The sequence below is a fragment of the Bufo gargarizans genome, chromosome 6 (assembly GCF_014858855.1).
Source record: "Bufo gargarizans isolate SCDJY-AF-19 chromosome 6, ASM1485885v1, whole genome shotgun sequence".
Classification (NCBI taxonomy): Eukaryota; Metazoa; Chordata; class Amphibia; order Anura; family Bufonidae; genus Bufo; species Bufo gargarizans.
Window position 1 is genome coordinate 251,847,373 of NC_058085.1, and position 18,617 is coordinate 251,865,989.

An 18,617-nucleotide genomic window follows, 5' to 3' on the forward strand; every position below is an offset into this window, starting at 1 on the left:
TTTGGACCTCTTCGCGTCCAGTCTGAACGCCTAACTTCCGCGGTTTTACAGCTGGCGTCCGGATCCAGACGCGGAGGCGGTAGATGCATTTCTACAGGATTGGGCCGGTCACCTCTCTTACGCTTTCCCTCCATTTGCGATGATTCCCCGAGTCTTAACTCAGGTCCGCCGTCAGGGCGCAGATCTCGTACTCATAGTCCCGTTCTGGACCACCCAATCGTGGTTTCCTCAGCTTCTGGAGTGTCTGATCCAATGCCCTCTACTTCTTCCGGTCTTCCCGGACCTCTTATTGGATCCATCAGGTCTGGGGCACCCTCTCGTCCTCTAGGACTCCCTTCAGCTCGTGGCGTGCAGAATTTCAGGGAACCTTGGGACGTCGCTGGAATTTCGGAGTCAGCTAGACGACTATTGGACGACCAGATGGTCTTATAGGTCAGCCTGGAGATCTTGGGCTGATTGGTGCCTGGCTAGGCACCTGGATCCCGTTTCAGCTCCTGTAACTGATGTTCTCCAGTTTCTTACTTCGCTTTTTGAGGAGGGTAAGGATTACCGTATCATCAACTTATACCGTTCCGTAATTTCCGCATTTCACCAGGGGTTTGTGGGGTGCCCGGCTGGTCAGCACCCTCTAGTTTGCCGGCTTCTCAGAGGTTCCCGTCCTCCCAGACCTCGTTTCTCCTCTACGTGGGATGTCTCCTCTGTGCTATCCTTGTTCTCCTCGTGGCCATCTAATGCGGACCTTTCTCTTCGCCAGCTTTCGGCTAAGTTGGTTTCTTTATTTTGCTTAATCTCTTGCAAGAGAGTATCTGATGTCCGCGCTTTGGATCATGACGCTCGCTCATTTACTCCTGAGGGGGTCGTGTTTAACATCACGCGATGCACCAAGACCAATATCCGGTCCGTTTCTTATCCTAGTTTCCCGCACGCTCCTGCTCTCTGCCCAGTGGCCTGCCTCCAAGAATATGAGGTTCGTACGGACCCTCATCGCTCTCCTTCTTGTCCTCAGCCTGGTGACAGGTCGTACCGGCGCCCTTTCCGACCTGTCACCAGGATCACTCTGGCCCGCTGGGTAAAGTGGATTATGTCCCTGGCAGGCGTGGATACTGCGGTTTTCACAGCTCATTCCGCTAGAGGGGTTTCGGCGATTACTGAAAATTGTTTTACTTCATTACTAGGACGTTAGGATGAATATGCAGTTTTCCAACTGCTGATTGCGTTTGAGTCTCCAGCTTCATTCTTCGGTTGAAGAGTCGTGTTCTGTTTCGGTTGTATTTCGGTTTCGGTGGCTGGAGTGTTTTGGTTTTCGCACTCAGAGTTCCGGTAGACTATCATCATCAAAGAAAGAGGAGGAGTTGACAGAGACCAGGACTGTTATACTGGCACAGTTGGGAGGGGTTGGTTGCCATGGTTATCATTTTGATTGAAACGTTTGTTCTTTGCTGCTATATGATTTTAGTAAAGAAAGAGATAGCAATACTCGCCTCCGTGTCTTTAATAAAATCATGACTTTACGTCACAAGATAAGAAAATCATGCAATTTTCTTCCATAGCTGTTGAGGGCAAGGGATTCCTGTCGCCTCTGCGTCTGGTACCTATTGCCTGAATAGTGTAAAGGTCTGCCAGGATAAAGAATCAGCTATTATATTGTTCTTACCATCTATATATTTGACTTTTAGCCAGATGTTAATATTTAGGCAGGTTAACCCTTTCAGGACCAAGCCATTTTTCACCTTTCTGCTCAGGCAATTTTTAGCAAATCTGACATGTGTCACTTTATGTGGTAATAACGTTAAAACGCTTTTACTTATCCAAACCATTCTGAGATAGTTTTCTCGTCCCATATTGTACTTCATGACAGTGGTAAAATTGAGTAAAAAATTTTCATTTTTATTTATAAAAAAATACAAAATTTACAAAAAATTTGGAAACATTTTCTAAATTTCAGTTTCTCTACTTTTATAATAGATGGTAATACCTCCAAAAAAAGTTATTACTTTACATTCCCCATATGTCTACTTCATGTTTGGATCATTTTGTAAATTACATTTTATTTTTTGGGGACGTTAGAAGGCTTAAAAGTAAATCTTGAAATTTTTAAGAACATTTCCAAAACCCACTTTTTAAGGACCAGTTCAGGTCTGAAGTCAGTTTGTGAGGCTTACATAATAGAAACCACCCAACTATGACCATATTTTAAAAACTACACCCCTCAAGGTATTCAAAACTGATTTTAAAAACTTTGTTAACCCTTTAGATGTTCCACAAGAATTAATTGAAAATGGAGATGAAATTTCAGATTTTCACTTTTTTGGCAGATTTTCCATTTTAATCAATTTTATTCCGCTAACAAAGCAAGGCTTAACAGCCAAACAAAACTCAATATTTATTGCCCTGATTCTGTAGTTTACAGAAACACCCCATATGTGGTCGTAAACTGCTGTATGGGAACACGGCAGGGCGCAGAAGGAAAGAAACGCCATATGGTTTTTGGAGGGCAGATTTCACTGGGATAATTTTAAGTTGCCATGTCACATATGAAGACCCCCTGATTCAGTAGAAAATCCCCAAAAATGACCCCATTTTGGAAACTACGGAATAAGGTAACAGTTTTGTTGGTAACTATTTTAGGGTACATATGATTTTTGGTTGCTCTATATTACACATTTTGTGAGACAAGGTGACAAATAATATCTGTTTTGGCACTGTTCTTATTTTTTATTTACAATGTTCATCTGACAGGTTAGATCATGTGGTATTTTTATAAAGCAGGTTGTTATAGACGCGACAATAGCATATATGACAACTTTTTGGGTTGTTTGTTTCAGTTTTACAGAATAAAGCATTTTTGAAAAAAAAAATTTATTTTTTGTGTCGCCATATTCTGAAAGCCATATTTTTTTTCATTTTTTGGGTGACTGTCTTATGTAGGGGCTCATTTTTTTTTGTATGAGATGTCGGTTTGATTGGTACTGTTTTAGGGTGCATATGACTTTTTGATCGCTTAGTATGACACTTTTTGTGATGTAAGTTGACCCAAAAATGGCTTTGTTTTTTTTTTTATTGTGTTCACCTGGGGGGTTAGTTCATGTGATATTTTTATACAGCAGCTTCTTACAAACGCGGCGATACCTAAAATGTATACTTTTTTATTTATTCAAGTTTTACACAAGAAACAGCATTTTTGAAACAAAAATAAATAAATCATGTTTTAGTGTCTCTATATTCTGAGAGCCATAGTTTTTTTTATTTTTTGGCCGATTGTCTCAGGTTGGGTATTATTTTTGCGGGATGAGATGACGGTTTGATTGGCACAATTTTGGGGTGCATATGACTTTTTGATCGCTTGCTATTGCACTTTATGTGATGTAAGGTGACAAAAAAATTGCTTTTTTTACACTGTTTTTATTTTATCTTTTTTACAGTGTTCATCTGAGGAGTTAGGTCATGTAGTATTTTTATAGAGCAGGTTGTTACGGATGTGGAGATACCTAATATGTCTACTTTTTTATTTTTTTCACATTTAACAAAATAAAGGAATTTTTTAAACACAAAAAATCATGTTTTAGTGTCTCCATAGTTTGAGAGCCATTTTTTTTTTTTTTTTTTTTAGCGATTGTCTTAGGTAGGGGCTCATTTTTTATGAAATGAGGTGATGCTTAGATTTGTACTATTTTGGGGGGCATACTGCTTTTTGATCGCTTGGTGTTGAAGTTTTAGTGATGTACGGTGACCCAAAAATTTTTTAGAACAATTTTTTTTAATGTTCTTCATTTGAGGGGTTAGGTCATGTGGTATCTTTATAGAGCCTGGTCGATACGGATGCAGCGATACCTAATATGTCAACTTTTTTTTTTCCCCTATTTTTTTACATTTTTATTTACTTTTTTTTACCTGAGACTTTACATTTTTTGGTAACTTTTTTTTTGCACTTTATTTTTTATCCCACTCTGGGACTTCAACTTTTGAAGTAGGCTCTCCCGGAAGGTAGCCACGATGCCCAAGTAAGGCATCGAGCTGCCTTCCCTGCCATTAGGTCCCCGTCACAGCAGAACAGGGACCCGATGGAAGCTCCGATCCCCGCACGGACATCGCACGTGCCGCGGTCAGCGCTGACCACGGCACATCAAGGGTTAATGAGCATACAGCAGGGGTCCGGCTATCAGTGACTGCCGGACCCCTGCCGCTGATTGGGTGGGCGCAGCTCCTGTACCCGCCCGATCAGCGTGATTTACATGTACGACGCTGGGTGTTAAGGGGTTAAAGTAATATGTCTCAAAACGTTTAGGACTGGTTAAGATTTTGCAGCGAAACAGTTGTTGCCTGAAAGTAGTAAAATAGGTCTATTTCGGAATTCATTTTGCCAAATTGATAATAAAATCAAGACTGGAACGAGTTCTAAGAAATCTATGTTTTTTATAGTTGTATGATCTAGCCAATTTGTGGGCCATATTTCAGCTGACCATTGTTTTTTTGTAAAATGCACCATAACCCACCGATGCAGCCGCATCTGTGTATATTTGCATACCATCTGAGTCTATAAATTCCTGTTACCAGATTGTTCTACCATTAAAGTTGTCCAAGAAGTGTAGCCATATATTTATGTCATCTTTTATCCTTTTTGATAAACGAATGTGTTCGAAAGGTGAGTTTTTTCCTCTAGTAGCTGCGTACATACGTTTTAAAAAAACTCTTCTCATTGGGATAACGCTGGCTATGAAATGTAAAGAGCCCAGAGCCGATTGTAATCTTTTTAATGTAGTCTTCTTTGACGATAATACGTTTTTAAATAAAATTCGAGATGAGACAATTTTTTCTTCTGGTATTTTAAATTCGAGATTTACCGTATCTATTGAAATACCTAAAAAAGTTATGATATTAGTGGGAAGAACTGTCTTTTCTACTGCTAATGGCAAATTGAAATAATCTGTAATATTTTTGAAAGTTTTTTGTAGGTTGTAACAATCGTCAGTTCCATGTTTGCCTATAAACAAAAAATCGTCCAGGTAGTGGATTACAAACCACCCCTTGAATGACTTTCTAACATCCTTGCAAAAAGCTGGAAAATGCCTCAAAGCAAAAACAGGATAGCGAGAAGCCCATTGGGAGTGCTGAATGGTCTTTTGGATAGGATAAGTGGTGAATAAGCCGGTAACTATTAGTCTCCTTTTTGGGTCTAGCCCCAAGGGGGATATTCTAAAAATTTTGAACGGAGATTTAAACGGACCTGCTACCCTACTTCCAAGAAATTTTATTTTATTTTTATTTACAGATTTTAAGTTGTAAACAAAAGAACAACCAGAACCTGTAAATGAAGGTATGTAAAAACCAAATGAGAAACTATCAATTAGTATTTGGGCCATCGTTTTGTTTGGATAGAAGTATAAACATTGAATGATTCTTGGTATGACCAGTGGGGTCACTTGCTCTATTGGATTTATTATTTTTGGAATTTTGCCAATTTTGTTTCTTATAACATTTTGTTGCTGGATGACTCCCTGAACAAAAGGTGCACTCATGTTTGTACTTACAATTGCTTTTCCATCTGCATACTGACTCATTGTAAGTGAAGCAAATTCCTTTTTTGGGACTTTGCTGACGAAAAACATTCGACCTCTGTGGTAACATAAGGTTAATCCAAAGGCCGACATCTTTTGCCCCCCAGTTTAATTCCGGATATACCGCAAGTTTTTGATGGAAAGACTCGTCGTATTTATACTATGCGGTACCGTCAAAATTTTTGTAAGCTTCCAATATGCTATCTAAATGATAAAACAATCCACAACAGAAGTCTGGATGTTTCTCACCTATAACTGCTGAATATACACCAATTAAAGAAAGTTTTTTGTTGAATTCTTTTTCTCTCATCCTCTTCTTTATTGTCTGATTTTAATAGTTCCTTTTGCCAGTGGGAGGAGAGAAAAAATATCAATGAATTCTTTATTCCAATTTTTTCCTTTTATCTGGCTTGAAAGATGAAAGCCCAAAGGAGATATTTGCCAGGGCATAATTTCTTTTAATGAAGTTTCTTTTATGCCGCTGCTCGTTTGTAATAATGGGACAAAACATCTGTCTTTATTTGTGATTTGGGTTGTTTTAGCTGAAGGATATGTCATAGAAGTGAAATATTCATTCTCTTTATGGCTATCAATATCCGATTGTCTGCCTGGGGAAGACCAGACAGGAATAGGATTTTTAATAGAATCTTTGTTGGACATGAAATGGATTCTTTAAATAAATGTACCTTTTCAGCAGACAAGGTATCTGTATTAAAAGAAGTGTCATTAATAAAAGTGTCAGTGCACTGCAAATTGCAGCCCCTATGATCTGTGGGTGTAGTGGACGTAATCTCACCCTCCTGTGGATTGATTGTGGTCCTGTCACAGTTGGAAGCACATGCTTTTCTGGCAGTTGAAGCTGGGGTCCATTGGTGAAGAGAAGATGAATTCCTGAAACTGTTATAATTTTTTATCCTGCATTTTGCTGAATCTAGAGGAGGCAAGTAGCTCCTTTTTTCCTTCCTAGCTCTTTTTGATGGCAGGGGAGAGAGCGGTGCACGCTGTGCTGAGGCACAGTGATGATGTCATCCTCTGTGTCCGGCTCTGCTCTCCTGCATAAGGCTGGTGCACAGACCGGATTAGTTGATTGAAGACCAGGCTCAGCGCTGGATCGTTTCCTGCTGAAGCCACTGTTCCCCACTGTAAGTTTCTGCCTTTTCAATTAATTGTTTTAGTAAATCTTCCATTTTCTTTTAAGTGCAGGTTATCTTTCTTCCTCCAGGTTTCTTCACTGTTAATTACTTGAGTGCACAGTAACGGTCTTTTCTCTTCTTTTATAGGTACCTTCACGTGATCAGTGTCTCTTCCAATCAAGTTTCCCCACTGGTGTCTTCTGCCAGTACCATCCCCATCTGAATCCAGGTGAGTAATAAAATTAACTGTAATACTTGCGCATGTACATAGTGGTTTCATGACACCATGTCCCCCTATTTGCATCCGCAAATATGGATTAGTCAGACTACAAAAAAATGGCCGCCACATATCATCTGCCAAACACTACTAGAAAATGTCTGCCACGCAGCTTTTTAAAAATGGTATCATGCGCAGTAGCACACATGTACGTGGTGGCCATTTTGGATTTGGGCACCGGCCAGACAGGGCAGTCCGATAAGAGAGCCAGTCAATAGGTGGCGCAGGTAGTGTAAGCGCGGATGAGTCGGGGAGAGGTGTGCAATGACTGGAAGTGACCCTAGAGAAAGAGGATTACTTCCCAATGCGGTGTGTGTAGGAGAGACATAAGTGACTGGTTAGTATGCAAGACCGCTAGTTCGTCTGTGTATAGAGCGTATGTATTATATATGTAGACAGGGGTTTACCAGGACTCAGAATAATGGCTCCCTCCTTCGTTGTCAATGCGGTTAGAGGTTTTCAGTAATAAATCAGTGCTGCTCCCTCTATGTATACAGTTAAAGTGTTAGCTAGCAGTCACGTGACTGATTTTATCAAATGCCTTTAGACCCTGTGGTCATACAGTCCTGATCAAAAGTTTAAGACCACTTGAAAAATGGCAAAAAAAATCATATTTAGCATGGCTGGATCTTAACAAGGTTCCAAGTAGAGCTTCAACATGCAACAAGAAGAAATGGGAGTGAGACCAAACTTTTTTTGAGCATTCAATTTAATGAAAACAACGAATAAACTGAAACAGGCTATTTTTCAGATGATCAAAAGTTTAGGACCACATGCCTTTAAAAAGCAAAATCTGTTCAAAGATGTGGATTCATTGTCATTTTCTGTCAGATAGTCACACGTTGTGATGGCAAAGGCAAAAAAACTCTACCTTTTTGAACGTGGTCGGCTTGTTGAACTGCATAAGCAGGGTCTCTCACAGCGCGCCATCGCTGCTGAGGTGGGACGCAGTAAGACAGTCATTTGGAATTAAATTGATCCTAAGGGTTATGGAGCAAAAAAGTAAAGTGGAAGACCCCAAAAAATTTCATCAGCACTGAGCGGGAGGATCTAATTGGCTGTCCTTCAAGACACTGGATGATCCTCGACCCAAATAATGGCCCTTACTGGTGCTGACTGCAGCCCCATAACCATCAGACGGCATCTGAGACTGAAGGGCTTCAAAAACAAAAAACGTCTTCAAAGACCTCGTCTCCTTGAACCCACAGAACTGCTTGTTTGGAATTTGCAAGAGAGCACCAAACATGGGACATTCAAAGGTGGAAGAAAGTTTTATTCTCTGATGAGATTTTTTTTTTACCTTGATGGTCCTGATGGTTTCCAATGTTACTGGCATGACAAGCAAATCCCACCTGAGATGTTTTCTACGCGCCACAGTGGATGGGGTGCCATAATGGTCTGGGGTGCTTTTTCCTTCAGTGGAACAATGGAGCTTCAGGAAGTGCAGGGGCGTCAAAAGGCCGCTGGCTATGTCCAGATGTTGCAGAGAGCATTCCTCATGACTGAGGGCCCTCGTCTGTGTGGTAACGACTGGGTTTTTCAACAGGACAACGCTACAGTACACAACAGGGGCGTACATAGAAATCACTGGGCCCTATAGCAAGAATCGAAATTGGGCCCCCATTGCCCATTTATAGCCCCTCCCACTACCCATTCCAGGCTTTTCTCTTTGTTCCATGAACTATTCTTGCTGCTGCGTTTTATAATTTATGCCTTCAGGGCCGGATTGGGATTACAAAACAGCCCTGGCACACAAAATAGGTATAATAGATGCAATGTGTACAGATGTATAGAGTATACAGCAGTGTACTTTTATGTGAGGTACGAGGTATAATAGATGCAGTGTGTACAGATATATAGTATATACAGCAGTGTACTGATATATGAGGTACGACCTGTAATTTATAGCTCATACCTCACGTCAATACACTGCTGTATTTACTCTATACCTGTACACACTGCATCTATTATACCTCGTACCTCACATATTACACTACCGTATATACTATATACCTGTACACACTGCATACATTATAGCTCGTATCTCACATATCACTACTCTTCTGTATATACTATGAATCTATACACACTGCATCTATTATACCTCCTACCTCACATATCAGTACACTGCTGTATATACTATATACCTGTGCACACTGCATCTATTATACCTCGTACCTCACATATCAGTATACTGCTGTATATACTATATATCTGTACACACTGCATCTATTATACCTCGTACCTCACATATCAGTACACTGCTGTAGATACTATATATCTGTACACACTGCATTTATTATACCTCGTACCTCACATATCAGTATACTGCTGGATATACTATATATCTGTACATATTGAATATATAATACTGTGTAATATATGTATATATATATATATATATATATACACATATATATATACACACACACACACACACACACACGGAGCAGTGTATTGATGTGAGACATACAAGGTATAATACTATAGATGCATTGTTCACAGAAATATGTGGTCAGTTATACATTATGGTCACTGTGTGTGTGAGGTACATGAGGTAGTGGTCACTGTTTCTGTCTGAAGTATTATACATGAGTGAGCAATGAGTAAAAACAGGGCCGGGGGGAGGGGGGGGGGGGGTAAATGATGAGAAGTGGAGGACCTCCTCTTATCATTCCATTCCAATCTGTATGGATCAATGCAGAGCTGATTGTGAACTTCTAATACTTGCTGTTAGGGGTTGAAGGACCTGTGATGTGCTGCACTTAATACTTGCTGTTAGGGGTTGAAGGACCTGTGATGATGTCATCATAGGTCCTGTCAGATGTACCTTTCAAAACTAGGAACTACACCATTTTTAGTGCAGTTTCTTTGCTACATCCTACAGCACCTGTGATATTGAAGATTATGTCATCACAGGTCCTGGCAGATGCACTGTTCTAACCTGGGAACTACACTTTACACTGTGCAGTTCCCTTACAGGACCTGTGATGACATCATCAAAGGTCCATTAGCTTTAGAAAGATAGACAGAAGTAATTAGGGGGCGGGGCCTCTCCTCCGCTGCGGGCCCCTCTTCCTCATGGGCCCCATAGCAGCTGCGTGGTCTGCCTATATGGTAGGTACGCCACTGGTACACAATGCCCGCAGGACAAGGTTCCCCTGATCTAAATCCAATTGAGAACCTTTGGGGAATGGATGGCAAGGGATGTTTACAAAAATGGACAACAGTTCCAGACAGTAGATGGCCTTTGTGCGGCCGTCTTCACCACTTGGAGAAATGTTCCCACTCACCTCATGGAAACGCTTGCATCAAGCATGCCAAAACGAATTTTTGAAGTGATAAACAATAACGGCGGAGCTACTCATTATTGAGTTCATGTTTGGACATTGGATTTCTGTTTTTGGGGGGGGGGGTTTAGGTTTTTTTGGGAGGTGTGGTCCTAAACTTTTGATCAGCTGAAAAACAGCCTGTTTCAGTTTATTCGTTGTTTTCATTAAATTGAATGCTCAAAAAAAAAATGTTTTGTCTCACTCCCATATCTTGCATGTTGAAGTTCTACTTGGAACCTTCTTAAGATCCAGCCATGCTAAATATGATTTTTTGCCATTTTTCAAGTGGTCTTAAACTTTTGATCAGGACTGTATGATCACAGCATTGGGGATGCTGACCTTCTCTGTTTGTTGCTTTTTGATATGAGTAGAACAGCACAGATTTGTTAGTGACTTTATATGACAAAGTCCCTTTAAAGGGGTATACTGAGATATTTGCTGTATCTAGCGCTGAGCAAATCGATTTCGGATGAAACATCCAAAGTCGATTTGCATAAAACTTTGTTAGAATACTGTACGGAGTGAGTTAGTACAGAGTTATTACTTCGCTCAGTCTCGCGAGACTTCGGGTAATAGCTTCAGAAATTCATTTCTACAGTAAAAAACCTTTTACTGAACTCTGGTTCGGTTGCAAGGTACCACTTGGAATCGAAAGAAAGTTTGGTAAAAGGTTTTTAACCATAGAAATGAATTTGTGAAGTTATTACCCGAAGTTTCGCGAGACCGCGCAAAGTAATAACTTTGGCTAATAGGAGCCAATACATTCTAATACTGTATGGAGCTCCTGCTCAGTACAGTATTGGATAAAAGTTTTATGCAAATCGACTTCGGATGTTTCATCTGAAGTCGATTTCGATCATCCCTAGTTGTATCATTGGATTGGAAGGAAGGGGTTATCCAGAACCTAAAACATGCTTTCATTCGCCTTAGCCCTTTTTCACACGAGCGTTAGGGATTCTCTCAGGGTCTGTTCAGGAAAAACTGATAGTTTTGCACGCAAGTTCAGAACATTTTGTCTGCGATTGTGTTCAGTTCTTACTGCGCAAGTGCAATCAGTTTTTCATGCATCACCTAGCAACCATCAGTGAAAAACGCATTACATCTGGACTGCATCCACGTTATATCCAGATGCAATCCATTTTTCACTAAAGCCCTATTCACTTCTATGAAGCCAGAACTGCATGAAAAACGCAGAATATAGACAATGCTGCGATTTTTCCTGATCGCAGAAATGACATTTCAAAAATGACCCATTAAAATTAATGGGTCAGGATTCAGTCCGGATGCTATGCATTCACTTCACGCATCGAACGAGGATGGAGAACTCGCTAGTGTGAAAAGCGGCTATGTACACCTTTGGAGGCAATTTTTTTAAATGATTGCATTGTACTTATTTTGGTCTTTATTAAATATAGAGCCCCTTTTTCTGTACATAGCTGAGATGCTGTAGTAGCAGCTTGTGGACTTTGTCTTTTCCGACAGTTGGGGGGCGATCTGACATTATAAACACTCATTATAGCTCAGTTCTTATTTTACTGATAAGAATGTGGCTTAAATAAGTGTTTATGACCTCCTTAGTAAATTAGAGATAAAGTTTATTAGTAGGGATGAGCAAACTTGTGTTTTACAAGTTCGAGTTTGGGTTTTATTACAATTCTGATATGGATTCCCTTACCACGGACCATAACAGAATTCTATGATGGAATGCATAACTGAATGTCTTTAAGAGGCATTCTGTCATGATGGAAGTCTATGGGCCGCATAAAGAACACGTCTGGTTTCTTCTAAAATGATGTATTTGACCTATGAGGCCTCATGATGACAGCACTGGAAAAGCTGATTAAGTCCAGGGGTCATTTGTAGGTGACACAATCTCCTGGAGGCCATCTGTGTCTAATAAGCTATTGCTGGACCAGTCAAAAATTAAATTGCAGTATGTTCTGTATGATGCATAGATCTTATGTTGTAGCTGTGACTTCCACATGTTAGTAAGAAAAATGATACAGTGGATCTTGTTTTTTTATCCTCCCTGCTGACATCTATTCAACAGAACAATGGTTCTCTCCTTGAGTCACCAACCAGCGATGGATAGGAGTAAGATGACTGAAAGATTGTTAAACCTCACCTTGGAGGTCATCTACTTGCTGACTGGAGAGGTGAGGGATTCTGGTAGTTATGTCACATGAGTGGAGAGGTGAAGGATTCTGGGAAACTATCATGATATTTTTCAGGGTTTCTCAATACATAGGACTACACTGTGGAGAAGAAGACATTTGATAAAAAGATGAACCCTAACAGACATCCCTGTGTGTCAGGAGAATGGAGCAGGCCCCAGTCTCCCATCATGGAGCCTCTACCTCAATCACTGCTACACGAGAGAAACTGTAAGCACAAGATCCTAGAACTCGCCAACAAGATTATTGAGCTGCTGACTGGAGAGGTGAGCGCTGCGGGAAATGCTGGGAAATTATACAGTAACACAAGGGTCACTGTGTCTGGATGATGACTGTATTGTTTTGTGTGTCAGGTTCTTATAAGGTGTCAGGATGTCACAGTGCATTTCTCAATGGAGGAGTGGGAGTATTTAAAAGGACACATGGATCTGTACAAGCATGTCATGATGGAGGACTACCGGATGCTTGCATCGCCGGGTAAGAGAAGGCTTTCGTTGATAATAAAGGAGAGAGAGGTTTTCAGGGTCACTTACCCCCATCATCTGATCTTCATGTATACACAATGTATTCAGTCACCGTATGTCTCCTACAGATGAATTGAGTATGAAGCATCCACCAGAAAGATGTCCCAGTCCTCTGTATTTCAAGCACTGTCCAGAGGAAAATCACAGTGTCCCAGAAAATGAGGTAGATAGAGCTGAGGTCCTACCAAATAAATGTGGATTAACTCCATATGATAGCATTGTCTCATTCTGTCATGTAAAATTTGGATTGGTACCATTTTGTTTTATATGGGCAAAAAGTGGGGCAGGGTTCTTTATTAAATGTGGGGCTACGGAAAAACTATAAGCTGTTACCATTTATACTGACTTCACAACTGTAAGATTTTATTTCTAATATATATTATATATATATTATAATACAGTGGATAAAAAAAGTCTACACACCCCTGTTAAAATGTCAGGTTTCTGGGATGTAAAAAAAATAAGACAAAGATAAATCATTTCAGAACTTTTTCCACCTTAAGGGTCCATTCACACGTCCGTTGTTTGTTTCCTGATCTGTTCCGTTTTTTGCTGAACAGATCTGGACCAGATCTGGACCCATTCATTTTCAATGGGTCCTGAAAAAAAACGGACAGCACAATGTCTGATTTTTTTTCAGGACCCATTGAAAATGAATGGGTCCAGATCTGGTCCAGATCTGTTCAGCAAAAAACGGAACAGATCAGGAAAGAAACAACGGATGTGTGAATGGACCTTAAGGGTCCATTCACACGTCCGTTGTTTCTTTCCTGATCTGTTCCGTTTTTTGCTGAACAGATCTGGACCAGATCTGTACCCATTCATTTTCAATGGGTCCTGAAAAAAAAATCTGACATTGTGCTGTCCGTTTTTTTTCAGGACCCATTGAAAATGAATGGGGGGGGCGGAGCCTGACTGCGATACATGGCGGCCGCTTGAGAGAAGCGCTCCCGCCAACAAGCTGCCTAAAGCTGCTAAAGCACTCTCACTCCGTGCCATGGTCAAGATCCAGCCGAAACCTGCTGCTGGTGACACCTCCGGGGACCATCCGAATCACTTTGCTGGCTCCAGAATGGAGAAATTCGTTCATAAACGTGAGGCGCTGCCTCCGGCCAGGTCAGATAAGATGGCGCCCAGCGGGAAACCCGCTTCTCGCAAGCCTGATGCCGGCTTCAGCGAGTGCTCCTCGCTTTCAGAGGAGGACATTCAACTCTCCCAGAGAGAGAGAGATCCTATCCCACTGTCAAGGGACTATCTAGATATGGCCCTGCAAAAAGCGTTGGCCCCGATAGCTGAGGACTTGTCCTCTATCAAGATAGATATCCGCCATATTGGTAATAGGGTTGAGGCCCTTGAACAGTCACAAGACATGCTTCGCTCCTATGCGGTATCCTCAGCTCAAAGCTTAGACTCACACAGGGCGGCTATCAACGCTGCATTGCTGTCTATAGAAGATCAGGAAAACCGCAGCCGCCGCAAGAACATCAGAATTCGGGGCCTGCCTGAGGCGGCGGACAAGGAGAATTTGTTTGCCGCCATGCAATCTTTATTCACCTACCTGTTAGGCGCGGAGCGTGCAAAGTCCGTGGTGATTGAGAGGGTTCATAGAGCCCTTCGCCCTAAGCCGACGACCTCGGAAAATCCGCGGGATGTCATATGTGGCCTTCTGAGTTTCCGCGACACGGAAGCCATTTTGCATAAAGCCAGAAGCCTGGAAGTGGTGAAAATTGAGGACTCAATAGTCTACCTTTATCAGGATGTGGCCGCTTCCACCCTACAGAAAAGGCGCTTACTGAGGCCTCTCACAGATGCCCTACGCTCTGCTAAAATCGCCTACCGCTGGCTTTTTCCTTTCGGGATCCTTATCTCTGCTGGCAACAAGCGTCTCTCAATTCGAGACCCTAAGGATTTAACGGAGCTATGGGACGTCTTGCAGATTCCCCCTATGAATATCCCATCGTGGCTACCTGTTCCTCCGGTTGACGATCCTCCTCCTCTCCCATCTCCTTGGTCCACTGTGGGAAACTCTAGACCCAAGAAACCAAGATCATCCCGGATGGACTCAAACGATTGATCCACATTTGGGGTTGATGGGTTATGTATCTTTACTGGCTGGGTGTTTATTCCCATTTAATTAGATGGGATAGAAGTGGTTTTCTCCCCAGCGGTTTGACCTGATTGTCACTTTACATTGAATTTATTGCTTTCTTTCATTTGCTTCTTCTCCTCTCCTCCTCCCTCCCCTCCCCCCCCTTCTAACCTTTCCCTGGCACGGGGTTAGATAAATAGGGAATTTTTCTCTATTTCTCTTTTCTTTTTCGTCCTTTTTCTTCTCCTTTTTTCCTTCTGCTTCCTCTCTATGTATCTTTAATTCCCTTCTGCTTATGTCAATGGCGGCTTGGGCAGATCAGGATGTTAGGATGTTTACTCCTTTCTCCCTCCCATTCCCGGCTCGTCATGGAGTACTACCTTGTAGGCTCACAACATGCATTTTATTCTGTATGCATTGCATTTGCTATTCCCTACTAGGGATATGTTATTTTTTGATTTTGATTTACCTTTGTTCTTTGTTGTTGTTTCTTTATTCGAGGAAATATGGCTCTTATCCAGGGGCTCTCCTTAATGTTTCTTACCATGGCGGCTCTGTTGCTTAATGTGGCCTCATTTAACGTTAATGGGTGCAATAATCCCGTTAAACGCAGCCGCGTGTTTCAAATATTAAGGAGAGAGAAGGCAGACATAGTATTGCTCCAGGAGACTCACTTTCGGATGGGCCATGCCCCCAACCTGTCTCGCTCAGGGTATACCAAATGGTTCCACTCGTGCCACACCAGTTCATCCAGAGGGGTTAGCATTGGAATCCACAAAAATGTGCCTTTCTCCGAACCTTCTACAGTAGCTGACCCGGAGGGTCGATTTCTATTTCTCTCTGGTAAAATAGGCACTGTAGCGGTCACCATTTGCAATTTATATGCCCCTAATAAACGTACGGTATCTTGGCTTAAGAAAATACTAAGTGATATTGCTGTAGTTCAATCTGGCTTTTTTTGGTTGGTGGTGATCTTAACCTAACTCTTAACCCTATTTTAGATGCCTCATCGGGGAAATCTGCTATTTCTTTTGGCGCACTGGGGAGACTGCAGGGATATCTGCGAAATCTCAACCTGTGTGATGTCTGGAGGTCCTTGCATGCCGATTCTAGGGATTTCTCATTCTACTCCAGTCCTCACAGATCTTACCAGAGGTTAGACTATCTCTTTTTACAGGATAGGTATCTGCAGCAGGTGCAGAGGGTTGATATCCATAATATCACGGTCTCGGACCATGCCCCGCTTTTCTTAATCGTGTCTCTAGCTGGGGTTAACTCTAGGGAATGGTCTTGGCGATTTAACCCCACCCTCTTGAGCAGTCCCTCTCAAACTAGTGCTTTCTCAAAACTTATATCTGAATATTTTGACACCAATTCCTCATCTGAGGCTTCTCCGGCTTCAATCTGGGAGGCGCACAAGACTGTAATCCGGGGGGAACTTATCTCACTGGGCTCATTTGTTAAAAAGAAGCAAGCGGCTGACATTAACGCCCTTCTGTCCAAAATAGCGACCTTGGAATGCACTCATAAGAAATCCCTGGCCCTTAGAGATCATGACCAACTGGTGTCTCTTAGGAACGATCTGAAATCACTCCTTAATGCAAAAGCCGCTAACGCCTTCGTTAGACTGAGACACAAGCAATATGCTCATGGCGATAAAGGCAACAAAATAATGTCCGCCATGATCAAGAAAAGATCTGAGCAAGCCCATATTAAGTTTATGCACTCGACGGGCGGTACTGAGGTGTCTGCCACTGAGGATATCGCTAGAGTTTTCACCACATACTACCACTCCCTTTATAATATTAGGCAAGGTGAATCTCCAGCAGATTTGGCTGTTCGTATGGGTCAGATTTCGGACTTTTTGTCTTCCCTCAAGCTACCGGCCCTGACTGATGATGATAGGGCTTTACTCACTTCGCCTATTACTCTAGAGGAGGTGAAAAAGGTCCTATCCTCTATTCCCCCGGGTAAGAGCCCTGGCCCAGATGGGTTCCCGATTACATATTTCAAAAAGTTTTTCCCAGTCTTAGGCCCACAACTGGTCCTATATTTTAATGCCCTTCTCTCGGGTTCCCCTATGGCTACTCAGTCCTTGGAGGCTCATATTGTGGTGCTCCCTAAAGAGGGGAAGGACCCTTCCCTTCCTTCCAGCTATCGCCCCATCTCGCTGCTTAATGCAGACACTAAATTATGGGCTAAGATTCTGGCTCATAGAATTAACCCTCTCCTTCACAGATTAATTCACCCAGACCAGGCGGGTTTTGTGGGTGGACGGGAGTGCAGGGACGGCACCGTAAGGGTATTGCATGCCATCGAATACGCCCTTGCTAACAACACACAACTCACCCTTCTCAGCACTGATGCTGAGAAGGCGTTTGATCGAGTGGATTGGAAGTTTATGGAATCTTCCTTGCTTAAATTTGGCTTTCCCGCCTCCTTTGTCCGTGCGGTGCTGTCCCTCTACTCCTCGCCTCGGGCGCGGGTCAGGATTAATGGAACCCTATCTTCCTCTTTCTTCATTTCTAATGGTACTAGACAGGGGTGCCCCCTCTCCCCATCTTTATTTATTTTGTGTTTGGAGACGTTGCTTCAGGCGATTAGACAAAAGGGTGATATTGTGGGATTAAAAGTGGGGACGGTGACCCATAAAGTTGCGGCATTCGCCGATGACATGCTACTCCTTCTGCCTGACCCGACTGAAGCGTTCCCTATAGTACTTAGCCTATTTGAGTCATTTGGACGAATCTCCAACTTCAAAATAAATCTTTCAAAATGCACGGCCCTGGGTATTGGTGTCCCCGACTCCACTATTTCGTTTCTGGCCCGTGTTTTTCCTTTCCAGTGGGCAACCTCACACATCTCTTATTTAGGAGTGAACATATCTGCCCGTATTGACCAGGCCTATTCTTTGAACTACTCCCCCTTACTCAATAACATCAAGGTCCAATTGAAGAATTTAGACATCCCCTTTGTTTCTTGGATGGGGCGTAAGAATATTGTTAAGACGTATATCTTACCCAAAGTATTATTCCTGCTCCAAACTCTGCCCATTTACCTCCCGGATTCCTTTTTTGTGTCCCTTCGTAGGATTATTTCCGGATTTGTTTGGAGGCAGGCTCGCCCGAGACTATCACATGCCCAGCTGATTCTCCCTAAGCATAAAGGAGGTCTCGGCCTACCTGATGTAAAACTTTACTACCAAGCAATCCAAATACGCTCATTAATAGAATTGATAAACCCCAACGTATCAAAGCTGGCTTGCCAGATAGCCCGTCTTTCTCTCAAGCCACCCGAGTTGGCTAGGTTATGGTCGGGGGGATCGGGTGGGGCATTGGACTTGGAGTTGCCCACGTTATTTAAGGGTCAATTCTTCTCTCGGCGCGTGCTTGCCTCCAAATTTAATTTCGCTACTGGCCCCTCCCCTATCATGCCTTTGCGCCTGCTGCCGTACTGTCTTGACCCGAGGTACTGTGATGATTTGGGTATATGGGATATCTTTGGAAATACTCCCTTGGGGGATATACTCACAG

At 42.3% G+C, this 18,617-nt stretch overlaps 1 protein-coding gene across 3 annotated transcripts in view; it reads left to right on the forward strand.

Moving 5' to 3' along the window:
* The first annotated feature begins 6,641 nt into the window (after positions 1-6,641).
* Positions 6,642-18,617, forward strand: part of LOC122940063 (zinc finger protein OZF-like) — a 38,346-nt gene continuing 26,370 nt past the window's right edge. For 2 of the 3 annotated variants that reach the window (XM_044296389.1, XM_044296390.1), the window contains exons 1-6: positions 6,642-6,697; positions 6,836-6,917; positions 12,348-12,453; positions 12,546-12,737; positions 12,825-12,948; positions 13,064-13,158. In XM_044296389.1, the coding sequence (XP_044152324.1) occupies positions 12,352-12,453; positions 12,546-12,737; positions 12,825-12,948; positions 13,064-13,158 (513 nt within the window). In that variant the 5' untranslated portion in view covers positions 6,642-6,697; positions 6,836-6,917; positions 12,348-12,351. Of the gene's footprint in view, positions 6,698-6,835; positions 6,918-12,347; positions 12,454-12,528; positions 12,738-12,824; positions 12,949-13,063; positions 13,159-18,617 lie in introns of all 3 variants that reach the window. The other variant, XM_044296391.1, reaches the window with a different exon arrangement.